The sequence below is a fragment of the Phasianus colchicus genome, chromosome 5, assembly GCF_987193195.1.
Source record: "Phasianus colchicus chromosome 5, bPhaCol1.hap1.1, whole genome shotgun sequence".
In the NCBI taxonomy this organism is placed as follows: domain Eukaryota; kingdom Metazoa; phylum Chordata; class Aves; order Galliformes; family Phasianidae; genus Phasianus; species Phasianus colchicus.
Genome location: NC_143440.1, coordinates 13450193 through 13469404, shown reverse-complemented (window position 1 = coordinate 13469404; position 19212 = coordinate 13450193). Strand labels below are relative to the sequence as shown.

The 19212-nt window shown below is 41.6% G+C and overlaps 1 protein-coding gene across 10 annotated transcripts in view; it reads left to right on the top strand.

Annotated features, from left to right (window-relative positions):
• TPH1 (tryptophan hydroxylase 1) overlaps nucleotides 1–19212 on the top strand; it is a 282192-nt gene that overhangs the window by 21198 nt on the left and 241782 nt on the right. For 4 of the 10 annotated variants that reach the window (XM_090140539.1, XM_090140540.1, XM_031614052.2 and 1 more), the window contains exons 1-8: nucleotides 187–2937; nucleotides 4023–4161; nucleotides 4822–4977; nucleotides 5294–5388; nucleotides 7320–7380; nucleotides 7699–7812; nucleotides 8114–8176; nucleotides 10747–10905. In XM_090140539.1, the coding sequence (XP_089996665.1) occupies nucleotides 2584–2937; nucleotides 4023–4161; nucleotides 4822–4977; nucleotides 5294–5388; nucleotides 7320–7380; nucleotides 7699–7812; nucleotides 8114–8176; nucleotides 10747–10905 (1141 nt within the window). In that variant the 5' untranslated portion in view covers nucleotides 187–2583. Of the gene's footprint in view, nucleotides 1–16; nucleotides 2938–3117; nucleotides 3554–4022; nucleotides 4162–4821; nucleotides 4978–5293; nucleotides 5389–7319; nucleotides 7381–7698; nucleotides 7813–8113; nucleotides 8177–10746; nucleotides 10906–19212 lie in introns of those variants that run through there. The other 6 variants (XM_090140544.1, XM_090140545.1, XM_090140546.1 and 3 more) reach the window with 3 other exon arrangements.

The window sequence follows — 19212 nt, the reverse complement described above, 5'->3', positions numbered from 1 at the left end:
TTTTTTGCTTTAATAGAGAGTTTGCAAAAACCATCAAACGTCCATTTGGTGTGAAGTACAATCCATACACTCAAAGTGTGCAGATCCTAAAAGACACCAAGAGCATTGCCAGTGTGGTGAACGACCTACGTCATGAGCTGGACATTGTTAGCGATGCCCTCAGCAAGATGGGCAAGCAGCTGGAAGTTTAACATTCCCATCATCCGCGTTGTGCACTCAGCAACTCTTTTCTTTTCCCCACTTGTCTCTTTCTAGGCATGTAACATCTTGTATGCAGAACTTTACTAATGGAAGAGTGAATAGCCCATAAAGATAATCACTTTAACTCACTTTAACTTATTTTTCTGTTTAAAGTCCCTTACAGAATGTATTTCCTTCACCTCCATTCCCTGCGGGTAAACAAGTCCTGGAGTTGCCTTGGAGAAGCTAGCAGAGGAAAAGAAAAATTACTAGGCTGGAGCAAAACTGTGGTCTGTGGATCAGGGCGAGGATCAGATGCTTCAGAGAGTGGCTTACGAGGCAATTATAGAACAATTTGGCACAGGGAAATGTCTTTCTGATGCTAGTAGTCTATGCTGCTAATTTTACAGTAGTGTAGACCTTGTAACATAGAAGCTATAGTAACCAGTGCTTCTAAGTCTGTGCTATTAAGTTTAAATATTCAGATTTAGAACTTGAATGATTACAGCTCAGGTACCAGGACACAAATATCTGGAAGTTCATTATGACAAAATGGAGGGATCATATCTCCTTTTCATAGGGATCATTCTTGCTCCCAAAGAATTGCAACTGTACTGACTGGTGTGTTTGTAGTAAAAGGCAGAGGTACAGAGCTGTTATATGAAAGCCTAACTGATTATTTCAAGATATTTTCTGTCACCTCAAAGAGTTTGGACTTTTGTTGCTGTCTACCTGAGGGAAGATGCTAAGGAAATATCATTTGCCCTTTTCCTCACTGAATAAGTTTAGCCAGGATTATAGCAAGCCATCAGGTTCTGACTTAGCACAAAGCCTAAAACCATTTCAAAATTACTGTCCTATATCCAAAGTAGTTTCACAGGACTAAGAGAAGTCCAGTGCTAAAGTAACACCAGAATTTAAAATAAGAGCCAAAGTTTGTAGTCTCGTAAACATCCCATTGATTGCTCAGCCCCTTTATTGACCTTGCAAACTGCATGAAGATAGATTTAGCTTCTTCCTTGCTAGGCCTGAACACCTATATTCCCCATCAAGCAAATAAATGAAAGGTAGAAATATTTGATAGAAATCTCCATGCCTGGAGGTGTTCAAAGCCAGGTTGGATGGGACCCTGGGCATTCCAATCTGGTGGGTGGTGACTCTGTGCACAGCAGAGGATTAACACTGGGTGGTCTTCAAGGTACCTTCCAACCCAAGCCATTCTGTGACTGTGATCTTGTGGCTATAAACACAAATATATATACTTTCAGCTATGAGATTTTATTCCAAAGAGCTCTTTACGAATGTTGGGAAGCAGTGGCCTGCTGAATTGTCTGTATAGCTTAGCAGTAAACTTGCCTGATTTCAGGGCTGCATATTTCCAAGCATCCTGTATAGCTGTATGGAGCTGTGCTGTCTGCCATTACTGGCAACCCTGCCTATGAAGTTACTTTATGTGTGTAGAGGGTGTAATAAATTTGAATTGATGACTTGTGAAGTGCAGGGTATATTTAATAGCATGCTAGATCCTGGTTCTCCGCATCTTGTTCTTACCAGAAAATCCAACTTGCAACTGTGGAGGTCGCTGGAAAAATGAACTGGAATCATAAATACAATGGTCTAAGTCATTTGGGAATTGGAAAGGACTTTCAAGAACCTCTGTTCTTGGCACTCCCCTTGTTTCATATGCCTTCCCACAGGCTGCAACTGCTTTGTAAGCTGTCTTTCCAAATACATTCACTATTTAAATCCAGTCTAGATAATTCACCTATGACTTTATTAATCCACCATTGCTATTATTTTTTTCTAAGAACATTTTGGATGCATGAAAATGTGGTCTATGGCTTACGTTACACTTTTAAGTAGATGTTAGGAGCTTCCTCTTTCTGAAGAAGAAACCTTCTGCTTGGAGTAGCAAGGGAGGATGTATAGTCTGCTTCTGTGCTAACAATGAACATTCAGCTGCATTTTAGAAAATGATAGGATTGTTATGGTGTTGGAATTCGGGTTTGTGTTACTTGAAATCTTTGAGCTACACTGTGACTGGCAGACCTCACACCTGCTGCATTGGCACCAGGTATTGCTGGGGAAAAAATCAAACAGAAATGGTGTCTTTATTTGCATCGGTGTGACAAAACATGGAAGCAATCCGCTGTCAGGAATGTAGAAAAGGTGCATTTTCACACTGTTAACAACACGTACCTTCAGCTTCACACATCCAATCCTTCTGGCTAGGTAGAGTATTAATAATTTACATATTTCAACCTGTTGTGGAGGCTTTAAATGTCAACTAAGTAAACCTGTACCGTCCCTGCTGGTAATTGGTAGAAGCAGGTAGAATTTTCCTTCACCACTTCAGCAATAAACACAAACTGCTCTGTCTGAGGCTGTGTGTTTTATACTGCGATGCGGGTTTTCTGCACCCGTGGCTTCATTCCCTTGCAAGCTGTACGCGTTTCTGTGAGAAACGATTCGTTTTCTCCCTTTCTCGTCTTTCCTCAGGGCTCTGTGTGTGACCGGCCGGGTGCCCAGCGGAGCTGTTTGGATGCAGGCAGGCTGCTTTGGGCTCCGCGTGAGCAGCACGCAGCCACAACGGCGCCGAGCTCCTCCGAGCGCAGCAGCCCAACTCCAGCCGCTGCCGCTCCGACCGCCTCCAGGCGGGCGTTCGCGCTGAGGCGGGGCCCCGTCCCGTCCCGCCTCTTCCTCCCCGGCCGCGGCGGGAAGGGCGCGAGCCCCATGGAGGCGGTGCTCCGCGCGTGGGTAGGTGGGCGCGAGGGCTGCGCGGGGCGTCGGCCCGCCCTGCGGCCGCGAGATGGCGGCGGGAGGAGGGCGAGGGCGGGGGCAGTGCGGCTCCTCCGGCCGGGCTGCGTCTTGCGGGTCTGCCCGGCCTTTGGCACGAGCAGCGTGAGGGCGGGCTTTACGAGCCTTCTAGAGCAGTAGGGCGGGTAAACAGACGGGCTCTGACAGCCGGTGTCCGCGTAGCTCGCGGCCCGCTGGTTTGCTGCTTCTGAGGCGAGCAGCGCGCGGTGCTGCGGGCGGCTGCTGCCGTTCCGTGCCTCGTCCTGAGGGCGTGCGGAGTCCGCGCGTGTCGGACCTTCTGAGGAGAGTTAGCTGTCTGCACGCAAGCCAGCGCCGAGAGCAGCCCCGTGCTCCTGCCTGGGGTCGGAGCAAGTCCTTCGAGGAGCTCGGGGCAGCGGGCGAGGTGGGCTTGATCCCACCTGGGAGCCTCCAGCTGCGGCAGTGCGGCGCGCTGCTCGGGCTCTTGGTCTGCGGTCATCTCGGAGACCGTAAAGTGGCTGAGAAGCTCCCTGGGGCGTCACCGCCGTGCCACGTGTGTAAAAGCATGCGGGCACGTTCTTGTTTTGTCCACCATAAGGTAGAAGAATCACTTAATGATGGATAAGTGCTTCTGTTTTGTTGCTTTAGGTTCCTGGACAATGCAGGATGTCATTCTCACCTTATTTTGGTGTGTTTTGCTAGCATGAACGCTGTTAGCATCAAACAGGTGGCCCTGCTTGGTAAGGAGGCATTCAGCCTTGCCAGGTGTTAGCCTGCAGTTAGCCTTAGCAAGCATATTCCTGTATAGAACAGCGATGTTCTGTAGGATGGAAGGGTGGCCTTAGAGGCCGCAGATCTGGGACGGCCCAGCTCTGTAGTTCTGAGCGCCTGTGTGATGGCTGTAAGAGTGAAGATTGTCCTTCGGGGGATTTTTGGGAGCAGATAGTGTCAGGTTAAGCCGTGCCATGTCCCTGATGAACCCGGTGGCTTGCAGGAGGAGAGCTAAGTGCATCTCTTGTGGTTAACTCTTTTTTTCTCACATCTTATTTGTCTGTGTGCCTTTGAAGGGTGCAAACAGCTATGGACAACTTGGCCTTGGTCATAAAGAGGATGTGCTGGTACCTCAGTCACTGAAAGATGTTTCCTGCAAATGTCAAGACATCAGGAGCATCACTGGAGGAGGAGGACATTCTGCAGTTATCACTGGTAAAAACATTGCTCTTGCAAGGAGCGTGTGACTTGAACAGCCAGGAGAAAGTGCCTTTCCTTTCTGGTGCGGTGCTGCCACCTATATGTGACTTCTGTGTCTGAGCAAGTATCAATTCTTAGTTGTAAAACAGGTTCCCCCTGGGCCTATAACTTAATGCTTTGGAGAAATTCCTTTGTTTACTCATCTTCTGTGTCTGTTTAATGACTTTGTGAGGCTAATTCTAAACCCGTTTGACAGAACAGCTTTTAATACAAAACCGTTACTTGTCCTCTGTTGAGGATGAGGAGGGGAAGGAGTCAAATGGGATGTTATTCAATCTGAAGAAGTTTTAAGATAAGGAACAGAAAATAGCATCTGGTATTCAGAAGGTTCTGCTATATGCCATAGTTAATTATGGGAACAAAGGGATATGAGCATGCGTGAATGGTATGAAATTCTTCTGAAAACAGGTTCTTGTTTTGCTATATAAGCTGTCCTTGGCTTTTGACAGCTGTGCTTACTCAAAGATGTTTCTGGTGCATCAGAAGTAGCTGTCTCTATGCAATTCAGTGTGTTAAATGACACACGATTACTGTCTTTGTTGCAGTATCTCATTGCATATGTGCTTCTTTGTGAATTGTGCGTGATTTTTTTTTTTTTTTTTTTAATTATTCCAGGTGCTGGAGAGCTCTTTGTTTGTGGCCATAACAAAGAGGGGCAGTTGGGATTGAATCACACAGAAAATGTACTCTGTTTTACACTGTGCGCTGCCCTGTCTGGCTTCTGCGTGCAAGAAGTGGCCTGTGGTTGGGATTTTACAATCATATTGGGAGGTAAGACCGTCTTTGTAGGAGTTGGGGGAATATGGGGATGTGGAGAGCACGCTGACAGTTCACACTGCTGTTGCTTGTGCACTCACAGGTTTTAAGCTGCTTGAAAGCTATTGTGTGTGAGCTTCAGACCTTAACTGAACATTACGTGTAAAATCAGAAGTCTGTGGCTTCAGAGACCTGAGAAGAGGAGATGTTAGATCTTTTTTTTTTTTTTTTTTTTTCATTTATTTCACTGTGTTTTTGCCTATTGTAATGTTACAATACTTTGCTTTTGCTCAAAGTTACACTGATCGCTCTCTAACACTTTCTTTTGCAGGAGCTGGTTTTGTTCTGTCCTGTGGGTCCAATGCTTTTGGGCAACTAGGAGTTCCTCAAATTTCAGGTCCGTGCTTGATTCCACAAAAGATCGAGGTAAAGATTTAAAAGGAACTGCTCTATAGCTCTGTGCAGTATGTTGCTTACAGCAATGACAAGGGTCTGGTGACCTGAGTGAGCTTTTAAGTTTGGCTCTTCAACTGTTTTAAAGGAGTCCATATGATGAAGTAAATTTACAGAGTAGACAACCAGTGGTGGTCTTTGACCCAGAAATGAAGTGCTACAGTTGCTTTCTTTTGTAGTGTGAGGGAGCTGCCCACTTACAACAGAAAGTTGTCTTTGTCCTTAGAGCTGAGGATGTTTCATTTAACACATCTGCAGAATGAGTCTGTTCAGGTTTTGTAAAGTGATGCTAAAGCTAGCGAAACCACACAAGTTTACTTCAGCTGCAGCTTTACCTCGAGTCTGTAAGAGACTGGATAGGTTATACACTTGCAGGCTGTTCCTACCTTTGCTGTACCTCATTCAACATTTGTGATTCCCAATTTGAAGGGTACCACATAGAACAAAATAGGCCGTCAATAATCCCTCCTTGAAAAAAACAACTCTGTGTCAAAGTTCAACAAAATTAGTTCTGTCAGTTCTTTTGATGCTTTATTCCTGAGCATTGAGTACTGTGATGTTATTACTGGACATAAAATCCTTTAGATAAAACCAAGCTTAGTTATTCTCAAAATAATTGGAGAATGGGAAAGTATGTAGCTGCAGGAAAATGAGAAGTAGTAAAACTAAAACACTTGAGTTTTACTGCTTTTGAGAAGAAGATAATTTTTACTTTTTTCTTGTGGAGGAACAGAAAAGTGCATGGACTCATTTCTTGTTTAACTTCTGGTATTTAACAATCAATAGCAGCTTCCAAGGAAAGAGGACAGAGAGTTAGCTAACAGTTTCTCTCTTGTCCACTACCTTCAACTGTATTGTAGCCTCAAACTGTTTGCTTTAAAATGCTTTAAGTAGTAAGAACTGAGACTTCCATATAAAAAAAAAAAAAAAAAAGCAGCTTCTTTAGTGTTGGCTGTAAGCCTAACAGTGTAAATAAATTTCTCACACGAATTCTAATTAATCCCTAATTTACACTGTAGCTTCTTATTTGAAGAATGCTAATGAAATGCTTTTACATCCTGATAAACTCTCTGTGTAACACAAGTGATAACATGAGAGCAGAAAGGACTCTCAGACAGGAATTGTAGCCTCGTGACCTATGCCAGCCACTCCTCTGTTGTGTGTTTTAGATTTGGTGAAAGTCTGGTTAATGTAGGGAAGGAAGGACAGCTGGTAGTCTTCTAGTGAATAGGGGTTACCTCACCTCATGCTCCCAGGAAACAACAAGGGTACAGAACGTCAACCCAGTGTGGTGCCTTAGAAATGGTGGCAGTGACAGTGTGGACCATTGTATGGGAACTGCTGAATCACGGCCTGAACCTCTGATTGATCACCTGAGGTGAGCAATGAGTCAGCCATGGGAGCACAAGTGAAGGCAATTCACCTGTGCTGCTGGAAGGGGTGGAGCTTGGCTCCACTGCTCCTAGACCCATTTAAGAGCTGACTACCAACGGAGAAGGTTCTCTTCTGGAGATCCACTCCACTGGAGTTTCCTAAGCGAGCCTAGGATATGGGTAAGCATCCCTATCTTTTCTGTTTTCTGCTTTGGTGTAATAACTATGTAGCCAAGGTCTCCGCTATACTATAACATCTGTATATTCATTGATTGTACAACCATTCATTCATCTGAAATATTTTCTTTTGCTTTGTGTCCTTTTAAGTGCTTGGATTGAAGTGAAGCATGGCTGACAAAAATTAGTAGGAACATCTTCTAAAAACAAACAGTAATACGTTGGTATGCATTGTGATGTGCAGGCTGGAATCAAGAGCTGTTTTCACTGTGCCCCACAAGTGTGTTCAGTATATTCTGCTTTTAGAGGCAAAAATAAGAAAACATTTTTTTTCTTTTTTCTTTACTCGAGCAGTCCCTCAAAGAGAAAGTAGTGGGTATTGCTGCAGGACTGAGACATGCCCTTGCTGCTACAGGTAAATATGTTATTGTTTTCTCATTTCTGGAACAAATGAAGAGTACTTTTAATGCCTAGTGTTTTAATGGTTTAGTTGGAGGGCAAAAAAAAAAAAAAAGTGAGTTTTAGCTTCTATTTATACTTGTGCAATGAGAATGTAGTTGTTGTCTAGAAGGATAGCCCTGGTAAAGTCTGATTTTGGCACAAAGAGCATGCAAAGCGTAATTCGAATCGGTGAAAATGAATGTGCTTTTAAAACTAATTAATTATTCACTTGAGTTAAGTGATTTTATTGGTGGTTATTGTGTTTTAATCTATGTGTGTTCACTCTGGGAAGAGAGTGGTTTGGTGTTTCAGTGGGGAACTGGCATGGCGTCTCGGGCAAAGCGTGCGCACCAGGGGAAAACCCTCCCTCTGTTCTGGACTGCAAAGGAGCCCTGTGAAATAGAAGGTAATCCTGGAGTCTGACTTCTTTGTCAAGGTGATGGAGCTGAAGTATATTTTGCAGTGATATGTAATGTTTCTTTTTATGAAGCTGCTTGGTATTATAAATATGGAGCATCTGAAACAGAATGGGCGTTACAAGTTTATAATCTACAGGGAAAAATGATACGGAGTCTTTTAGCATCTGTGACCCAGATGCAGGGGTTTTCATTATTAAATTCATTGTTATCATACAATCATACACTGATTCATGTCTGTGCACAAAATTACATCTTCTGTACAATTTTATAAGACTAATTTTTCCTTAGGCCTGGAAGATGTGAAGGTGAAGAGAGTTGCTGCAGGCTCCTACCACTGTGTGTCTCTTACAGGTAGGCCTTAGGTGTAGGCATAGAAGTCCTTGTCTCAACATATAAGGGGGTCCTGTGCTTTGGAAGTGTCTGTCAGCTTTGGCTTGGCTGATCAATGTGTTGTGGCATAATGCTGGTTAGCCATCCTGTAGTGGTTTTGGATTCTGGGAACTTCCATCTTAATAAGACCTGGGTTCGCTTGTTAAATTCTCTGAGTTTTTTGTATTTTATTCACGGGGTTGGGTTATGACACAGCCCTTAGAAATAAGCAAGGATCTGTGCTCTTAGTGGTTAGAAACTGCAGGGATTTGTGAAAGCACTTGGTTGCATAGATCTCTGCAGCAGCAGTGCTGCATCAGGTGGCTGAATGGGTGAGCACTGGCCTGAGTGCAACCCTTTGCCGATGGGAAGGAGTGTTAGGGAGCATTGTTGTGAAAGGCTGCTGTGGCTGTCCACCTCCTGCAACTCAGAAGGTTGGCTGTGCTGTGCAAGGGCATGAGGTCTTTGGTGGCTCTGCAGTAACAGCATGCACATACACCTGTGTGAGGTGGCGTAAGAGCTCCAAGCATATTAAAAGTAGTGGGAAGTTGCTTTATCACTTAGGCACCTTCATAACTTGGGCCATTTGTTCCTTAGGCAGTGCTCCTTCTCTGGGTCTTAAGTATCTGGTAATGCAAGTGTAAGAAAAGTTGTTTATTTTTATTTCTTGGCAGATCAAGAGATGGGGAAAGAGAATAGCTTTTCATCTGTAAACTTACGGTACTGAAATGTGGGAAATATATTGAACCATATGAAAACAAATCTTTACCAAATTTAAGAAGGAGTTCTTAGCAAATATGCAGCCATCTGGTACCTCTGCCATCATCAAATGGAGTGCTGCAGAGCTTGCTTATGCAGAGAGCTGGAGTTGTATGGGGAAACATTAGATGTGAATTACACTGAGTTCTGAGATGCAATGTCTGTATGTGATTAGTGAAGAACTGGCAGGACAAATAGAATCTGCTTTAGCTAATTAGCACTTTCTGTGTGTTTAGAGTGAGCAAATCATTGTTTCATGCTTTTTTTTTGAGAGCAATCTATTTGGCAACAGGGCAACCACATCTAATAAAGTAGATGTCAAAGCTTTCAATAATGTGCTAGTATTGCTGCCCTTCCTCCTGTATTAGCTTCTAAGGATTCCTATTTATTTAAGTTACTGTTGAGTGTAGTATTAATTAAGTGAGCATCACTGCGGATTTTTTTCTAGGGATTTTCTGCTGAGCAATGCAGTTTTCTTGGGCTCTGTCCCACGAGCCACCTGCTGGTAGGACACTAAACACCAGTCATCTGGAGGCTTTTGATAGAAGGGTTGAAGTGTATTGTTGCAAGCATTATTTTTTCTTTTTATCAATAAATAAAGGAGGCAGGGGGGTCTGAGCAAAACTTTGTGTTACACATTTCAATCTCCAGACTTTCTTGGCCTGTGAACGTGTGCTTTGTGTGTGTGTGTGACTTCTGTAGCTTGTGCAGAATGAACTGACTTCAGGAGGCCTGACACAGATCGCGTTCTGCTTATTATGGGTTATGTTTTTTTAACATGGAGGTCTAGAACCTGAGCTGAATCATCTTGTACTAAAAAGATTGGATTAATGATAAATAGTATCTGCAGGACTCATCTGAACACTTACCTCGTTACTGTCAATTGGCTGTTAGGCCCTGAGCATCTCCAACTGGTATTGGGGAACCACATGAAGCAAATGCATGCTTCTGTAAATATAATTATCCCTGTGGGTGGAATCCTGGAGTGTGTACTTGCATAAATGCTGCTTCTGCAAAGGGAGTGGGGGAAGACAATTACACAAGTCTCTTAGCAGTTGTGTAGTAGTGCTTTCAGACATGATAATACTTTGATTTTGCTTTGTGATGGGTAGTACCTGCTTTACCTATCTGTTCTTAGCTGTGTGTCATATTCCTTTAGGAAGTGACTGAGTAGGGTGGGGTAGGGAGCATTAGACCATCCCTGCTTTTGAGGATTTACTGAATATGCTCAAGCTGAATTCAGCAGCAGAGCTACAAGTGGAGCTGGGAGCTGTAGCTCCTGTAGAGAGACTGGGAAGACTGTTCAAGCTTCCCAAGTGCTTGAGGGGAGTTGCGTTATCTGCTGCTCTTCAGGTTATTTACTGAGCTGAGTCTAAGCTTTGGGCTGAAAGTAAAAGCTGGCCTGCGAGGACAGAGTGGGCAGAGAGGGTGTGCTCAGTGAACAACCTCAAGATACTTTAAGCTTTTTCTCTAAGATGTTTACTACTTTACTTAGTTCTCTTATAAAATTTTGCTGTAGAGGTGTTTCAGCCATCTTTGAGAAACTCAGAGTAGAAATGAGGTCTGGGTGGTTTGACCCCAAAACTCTGTTTGTCTCGGGAAGTCAGTGTAGCCCTTGGAAAACACATTTTGTTGTTAAAACCCTGGCAAACATTTCTGATACTACGATTACAGTGTGTGTGCATGTCGTAAAGACACTCTCCTTTCCCCAAAATCACTGAGCTGAGGCAAGTGATGCATCTTGTGTTGTTCTGTGTCACTTTCAGCTTATCTTACTTCTTTATCAACTGCAGGTGAAGGACACCTCTATGTCTGGGGTAGCAACAAACATGGGCAGCTGGTGAGCAAAGAGATATTTCTTGTTGAGCCGAAGAAGATCGACACTCAGTTTTTCTCACATGAAAAGATTGGAGCAGTTTGGAGTGGTTGGACTCACTTGGTGGCACAGACAGGTAGGATGTGTAAAAAGCAGCCAGATGCGGCAGCAGATCTGTAAATAGCCTACACTACATGCAAACTGTGATTTTACTAACATTAACTGAACGCAGGAATGAGGGAGAGGGAGAAGGTAATCCTGAACAAGCGTCTGCCTGAAAAACATGGAGAGGGTCATAAGTAACCAGGGAATGGCTCATACCTGAGTCTTAGCTGAGGATCTAAAGATCCACCAGAGCACAGTTGTGCTAATCTTTTTATACTTTAAGACTGAGCGTACCTTTGGTGCTGCTCTTGCTCTTTTGTAGTAGGGTGCTTAAAAAAGAATAAAATAATGTGTTCAGAAGAGAACCAACCTGAGCTGGTTTAGAGTGCCTTGCTTTTATGGTCAAACTTGGAAAGTGTTTAGAAAAGATAAGTAAAAAGAGACCTCATTAGTTCAAAAAGCATTACCATAAGATGAAATGATTTTGTTGAACCTGTTCAGCTGTACCTTCCTGGGAATAGAAAATGCGGAATATTGCTGCATGCAGAAGACTTGTAGGGTCAGATTCTTTCCTAGGAATAGATAAGGAAGGCTGTGTACTAATGACATCCATGTGTAAAATAATGATTGATCTGATGAAGGTCATTAAAATGCATTTGCATTGCTTCTCTGTTGTGAAATACAAAGGTAGAAGAGAAAGGTAAAGCATCTGAAACTGTTTTGCTGTTATATGTGACTAGTATGTGCAGTTTATTTCTATCTGTACTGAGGTATGACAATTAAGATAATCAAAAGGATTATTATTTTATAAAACAAAAAGAACAACCAGAATGAGATTTGCAGGGGTTACGTATGTTTGTTTTAGCTTGTGCAGACTGCCAGGTAAGGAAATGAAGAGTAGATGGCTACATTTTTCCTAGAATTGTGTCGGAGATTTAAGAGGATCTGGTCTGTCAGGATACAACCAGTTCATTAAAAACCTGCAGAGGGACCACAGATCTGTTGTTATTACTGGATTCTGTAGTTATGGATACTGGTTCAAGGAGTGCTTAGTCTCCTTGGTCACTGTGTGCTCAAACGTCACAGTGTGCTGAAGTGTGGTATTAAATTGGTGCTGTAAATAATGAAATGGTCACACAGTGATGTCCTTGCTCTGTGAGAGAAGTGCCTGTTTTAATTACAGTGTACTGTGAACTCTTGGTGGTAGGACTTGAAGAGATGTGATGCATGACTGGAAAAACAAATTGGTTAATCATTCTGTTTCATGGCGTTCGTTGTTTGACATCAAAGTACGTGAGAGAAATGCCACGTTAAAGGCATTGCTCTGCCTGCCCTCTCAGCTGTTTGAAAGCTCTGAACACTGATTTTTTTTTTTTTCAGAGGATGCATACTGAAAATTTCTTAGCTGGAGTCAATGCAATGTACTGCTTGGAAACATTTCAGGCGGAGTGGGAATTTCTCTCAAAATGCATGATTCTTGATAATTAATGTCACTCTCACTGGAATAGAAATGGTGGAAGAAATGACATTAGTCAGGACAGCCTATTTTTTAAACAGGAGGTCTTGTCAATGTGGTTTGCCTGGCTTCATTATTCCTTATAATAATGTATATCCATGAAATAAAACTTCCCTGAGGTTTTAGAAACTCCAGTATTTCACTTATTTATCCATGGTCATTACAGAACTGAAGGGAATATTCTAGTAGGTGGTTTTAAGATGGGGAGGGTAGAATTCTGCTGACTGACTAGCAGAGGTACTTTTTTTTTTTTTTGGTAAATGTTTGAAAGGGATTGAAATAGGCTGACTTGATGTCTGCATCAGAACTGGCCAAGTGGTGTAGTGCTGTAAGTTATTGCTGTATTTAGAATTTTAAATCTCTTTGGAAGTCAACGGACCTGAGTCTTAAATTATTTGGAATAAGGTTTTGAATGGCCTTTGGCAGCATCCAGACACAAATCAGAACCTTATGGGACTTCCAAAGGTTGCTCAACTGCCAGATGTAGTGTGAGCTAAGCACTTAACTTGCTGAAAAAATCATTAATTGCTTACGGATAAACTTGCAGTTCTCTAAGTAACTGAAAATGCAGCCCAATTGAATGCTTCTCCCTGTGTGTCATTCTCCCTCCGTTATTATTACTGCATCTTAGCAAAAGAGGAAATGCTACTCCAGTTTGCTGCTGCTGAAGTTGCATAAACCAGTGCTCTCCAAACGACTTTGATCACAAATTGCTATCAGTAAGAAAAAAAAACCAACACAAAGCAGCAAAACTTTTTGCTCGTGCACCCCTATTCTAAGTGTACTTACTATTTTAGAGTATGTATTACTCTTTCTACTGTAGTGTACTATGCAAATTATATACACAGAGGTAGAAATTAAGGGATGAAATAAAGATGAATTGCAACTGAAAACACTACATAAAAACATTACTTTTGATGTTTAAATGTTCATTTGTAAATTCACAAATGTTGCCATTTCAAAATGACTCTTGGATCTTTATGTGCCAGGTGAGCAGTGCTCGCCTGCACAACCACAGAGCACTGAAATGGTTCAATGTGATGGTAAAAACAACCATCTGGAGGAACAATGGCTGTTGTAGTGGGTGCTGTGGATTAATACTTTTACAGCAAGTCTAAGTAAGTTATCAACTTATTTATCAGACAAGAAGGAACATTTCTTAAACATTCTCTTCTTTAATATTAAAAGTTCTCCCTATTATGTAGATCATCCTGTTTCAAAAGACTTGCTTTGTTTTTTCTTTCAAACTATTGCCAAAACTTTTAATTGTGACTTAAAATACACAAAAAGCTTTTTTTAAAAAAACTTTTTATCTGTTTCTTCCCTGCTATGCCCTTATAAACGATTTCAACTTTTTCTGAAATCTCTCAAATGCATATATCTCTTTTAATATGTTTTGTTCTATCTCATTCAGCAACTGTGGTGAATGTTCTGTTTCCAGTCCCTCCTTCCTTCCTAGCTCCTTAGAGTCTGGTAAACTCTCTCTTCTGTTATGTCTATCATAAAATAGGTCAGTTTCAAGAAGTTAATTCCTGAGATAGGAATTGCTTGACTCAAGGAGTTTAAGGAGCATTTTCGTAGTGTGTGGTGTTGTTCATCATCACCCTTAACTGATCCTATTCAGATCCAGTTCTTTTTAATCATAGAGGTCTCTTTTGGACTTTTTCTGTTGTACTGTTGTTCTGTGAAATGGTCCTGGTCAGTGATGGTTGGTCCGAAAAGATGAAGGGACTCTGCTTGTTTTTTGGTCTCTGATGATAAGATATGTGCTTGCTCGTGTCTTTAGTTTATTCATTATTTCCTGCATGAATGCTTATATATGTGACTTTCAAGGTGTGCATTTCTATTATGGCAGCACTGTTACTGCTTCTTAAGTGAAGTACAGACCACATGCATTCTTCTGACTTTGGACTCCGAGTGTAAGTTTCTCTTTACAGGTGACTGCTCTGTAAAATGGTTTGTTATGGCACAAGGAACACCAATGCCATGTATTTGATAATGTTTTGAAGAATGATCAGCTCTTTGCATATCTGTTTAACAATGTCTACTTTAATTTGTGGTCCTTCTCCAATTGACAGACACTTTGAATGTAGCAGCTGAAAGAGAAGCTATCACAAAAGTTATTTATAAGAGAGTTAAGTTGTAGCTTGTAATGCTGAAGGTTCCAAAGTAGGGAATTTGGAAAAATATAGAACTGATGTGAGTTGGAGGCCTAAAAACAGCAAGAAAAGACTTTTAAAGACTGAAAGGTGAATCCAACTCACTTCAAAACAAGTGATTTCCTTTTTAACTCTGAGATCTTGTTAATAGGCCTTCTTAAGGTGCCCTGTTTTGTTAAAGTGTTCAGAATATATTCTCTGGGCTATTTTTCATGTGACAGCACATGGAATGGTGCTCTACTTGAGCTCACATAAAGAATTCCAAACTCTCTCCCAGAAGGAATTTGCATTAAGAATGCAGTTAGAATGATCTATCTGCTTCCTATCTAAAACTGCCAGTGGCTAAAAAGTCTCGGGAGAACATACTTCAGACCCCTTAACATAGCCTGAATAATGTCTGGAATCCTTATTCTAAATGTGCTTCTGAGTTTGTGCTCCTGCAGACCTCCCTTGACCTGACATCTTTTAGTCTGCATGAAAGCACTGGTCTCATGGGCTAATGACCTACGTGGTAAAATAAGCTCTTCTTCTGTTTTTCTGAAGCAAATGAAAATGCATCCAAAGGCTGAGAACAGTCTGATGGAATATTTCTAATCAGAGGCTAGAAGAAGGCTTCGTGCTCTAATTGCACTTGGGCTTTTTTCAGTCAGTAAGCAAAGCTCTCCAGCCTTGCTGTGAGTGGTGCAGTGGATGGAGCTGCAGCCAGGTGAGGTGTATGGGCGCTGCTTTCTGGTACCAAGCAGTGCGGTGTCAGCCCACTAGAGGGCCTTTCCAGATTTCTTTTGAATCGAGGCTCTGCAGCCTTCCTGCTACTGGAAAGCATACATCTTTGCCTTGAAATTTTCAGCAGCCCCCTGAGTACAAATCCTGATTTTTTTTTTTTTAATTTTTTGCACCTTATCTGCTATACCAATAAGGCATCTGTTTTATGAGGACTCTTTTGTCCTTTTAGCTGCTATAGAGTGTTCTGCCAAAGAGAACTGCGGTTGGGAAATGACATTTTGAACAGTGAATAGTTTTGAGATCTTGTTGCAGTCATCTGAGTTTATTGAGTTTTGGTGTTCTGGAGCCTGTTTGTTTAAAACTAAGTCAAAATGCTCGTATTGCTGTTATCCCTATGAAAAAGAATAACAACAAAACCCCTTTCTTATTTTCCTTCTGCTTTTTAAGATCTATTGAATAGTGGCCATACCTAAGGGGTGGTATGTGTCGTTGTCTTAGTGGTTAGTGATAAAACAGCAGTGCTGCTTCTAAGGATCATCTGGCTACTTCTGCTAAAGCAACACCACACACAGCAAGGTTAGGCACTTACTTTCAGGACTGAAGAAATGGAATGCTGGAGTGTATATTTACAGGCAAGTCATCAAATATATGTTCTGAATTTGGCTTGTTTAGGTGGAAGAGCAGAATTAGTGCTGTTTCCTGCTATGTGAATTTGGCCAGTAAGATGTCATGGGGCATAATCTGGTGGGGCAAGCTGTTGATTTTCTGAGTTGTATAAGGATGTTGTGTATTAATTTTTATGCACACTTGCACTTTTATATACTAATTTGCCTTTTATATATATTCATGTGTAAGTGTTAGTTGAGGACTGGTCTACAAAGGTGAGAATTGGTGGATTTTCAGTTTTGAGAAGAAAAGCATCTGTTTGTGACCCAAAGAGGACTTCAGTGTTAATGTTGGCTATCTTTTGATCTCTGGAATAACGTGACAGGTCAGATTCCTTCTTTTTGTAGGACAGTGCACATAGGGAGAGGAAAAAAGGGATAAGGAATGCTCTGCAATCTTTGAGTCTCCCTATGATGCTTTGTTTAGGGATGTGGTTAGTGGGCATGGTGGTGATGGGTTGACTGTTGAACTAGATAATCTAAGTAGTCTTTTCCAACCTTAATGATTCTATGGCTCTGATGCTGTGATGGTTTTGGTTTTTTTTTCTTTCCATTTGCTTCAAATGATGGGAGAGTTTGTGATTATTTGCTACCTGGGAGAAAGCAGAAAGGGTTTTGTCTCCATCTTCAAAGGGACTTCCTTATGGGTAGATCTCATGTTCGGACTGATAATGAAATTTCTGGTTACATTAAGTGTAAAAAAAACCAAACACATATCTATCTATCTATATCTTTGGATGCTTATGTTTTTGGCTGGCAAGTTTTCAAACTTGAGGGCATACCCTGAAGGTTCTGTATTTGATTATATAGGTTGCAGCATGAAGAGAGGAGTAAAAGAGACACAGAAGCTTGTAAACCAAAATTCAGAGATTAAAGCTTTGCAGTAAATATGGGTTCTGTGGGTAACTTACAGTACGCAGTAACAGGATTGGAGGTTCAAGGTGCATATGGGAATTGCCTTATTTCTTGCATTGTTTTCAAAGCTGCCTCCTTGCTCCATTGCCAATTTTTCACTGCTGTTTCAACTTAGATAATTATTATTTTTAGGACAAGCTTATGTAAGCTGCTGAAGCAAAGGTTAATGGGAATCATGCAACCTGTAACTCAGGAAGGCTGTTCTGGGCTGGCAGCCAGCTGAGAGCTAGAAAAGATACCAGATCTTGGGGGGGGTGGGGGGAGGCTGGGGTCAGATTGGTGTCAGGGCTGCACCTTCTGTGGGTGCTCTGAGAATTGAAATGTCTGGGAATGCAAATACATAAAAATGAACATTTACTTAGCATTGTGTGGGCACGTAAGATTTACATGTGTAAAGAGGTGTACTGACAAACACTGAATCCACAAGATGTTTATTATACTTCAGTTTTTTGTGTGCGGAGTTCACCTTCTGAATTGGATTCATTTTATCTTTTTCAGTAGACACATGTAACTAAACTCTGCAAAATGTGGCATAAATTATTATACTCTAAATATGTAGCAATTTACCATTTGTTTTCTGTGACCACATCTATAGAGTTTTTTTAAAGTAATTTAAGCTTTAACAGTTCCATTCCAGTTGGAAATCATCCCATCAATGCAAAAGCTTTGAGAAAGATGCAGTAAAGCTAATGAATTGAATAAAAATCCTGCCATTTTGAAAACTGTGAAGGTGAATGTCCAGATGTCCCACTACGTGGTCTTCAGCCATCTCTTTTGGTAATCCTGAATTCTGCTCCCAAAAGATTGCTTTTTGTTGCAATTTGATCATCTTCTGCTTTGCTTTCAGGAACAACCTGATTTTCATGAGTTGAGGACATTATTGGCATCTTTTAGAGGTGATTGGGAAAAGTGAATGAAAACAGAAAGCATCAATGACTTATGGGAACTGATGTTTTTCCATTCCTGAAATCACTTTTCTTGCTACTTGCTCAGCTATGGGCCAGACTGTATCTCTGCAGCCCCAGTGCTGTGAATTCTGGGAGGGTTTGAGTGTACAGGTTCAGCCAATTTTTCCCGCAGAAGAAAAACAACAACAACAACAAAACAAAACAAAAACAAACAAACAAACAAAAACCCCAGAAGACCTGAACTGTGACCTGAAGAGCTGCCTTCATCAGACATTGAAGGAATTAATCACATTGTTATCTATTTCTGGGGTTTTGATGGGAATTCTTTCATCAGGCTGCAAAGAAATGAATTTTGTAGACTGTTTATATATGGAAGATTTCTGCATGTAAGACTTAAAACAGCCAAATGATACAACTTGTCTTTAGGGAAGGGTGGCAGGGGGTTGTGTTTTGTGAGGGCCACTGTAGAGCTTTGTTCTTGTAATTGCACTTTGCTTGGGAATCTTGGGGAAGCTCTGCTGGCAACAGATAGATCACAGTAAACCTTGGATCTCCAGTGTTTGCACTCCTGAGGCACAGCAGATCTTGTTTCCAACAGCTATGTCTCAGCAGCACAACAGGAGCCTTCTATTACATCCCACTCTCTGTGTCTGCCCTCTTGTTTAGTTCTGTCTGACAACACAAGCGTGCATCTTGCGTGTATTTTTTTTGCTGTTCTTTAACAAGAACTAAATAAACAGGACCTTTAAGTTGTATCTTGCTTATACAGCCAATCACTTTTTCTTGCTTTATAATATCAAACTGTTGTTACCAAGTTAATGAATTTCTAGCATTAGAAATTAAAACGTTCTGGATTTTATTTTTAAAATTGTATGGATTTGAGTTCAGGTTACCTGTAAATAGGTAGAAAGGATTGGCATTTTCTTTGACTCCATGGACTGGCATTGTTTCTTGGCTTTATTTTCAAGCTTAGAGCTAGGGCGAGTCTATATGTATTTGTGTATTGCTACATCTACTTGTGCTGTTCCCTGGCTTCTACATGACTTTGGTAAAAACATCTGAAGAAATTCTTTTTATGAATCAAGGAACAGGCCTGGTTCAATGTGAACTGAAAGTAGTCTCTGAAATCATATTGTATCAAGTGTTCAGTTTTTCATATATACTGTTTTCTTCATAGATACTTAGTAACAATCTTTTGAGTAATTTGTGATATCTCTTTGGTAATTGTCCCTCTTTCACTCCTCTTTGTTCTTAGTAATTTCCAATTGGTACATTAAGTAGTTATGCATGCTATACACTCATAGCATGACTTGGATTGTAGGGGACCTTAAGGATCAGTGGGTTCCAACTCCCTGCATGGGGGGGTTGCCAGTCACCAGCTCAGGCTGCCCAGGGCCCCATCCAGCCTGGCCTTGAGCACCTCCAGGGATGGAACATCTGTAGCTTCTCTGG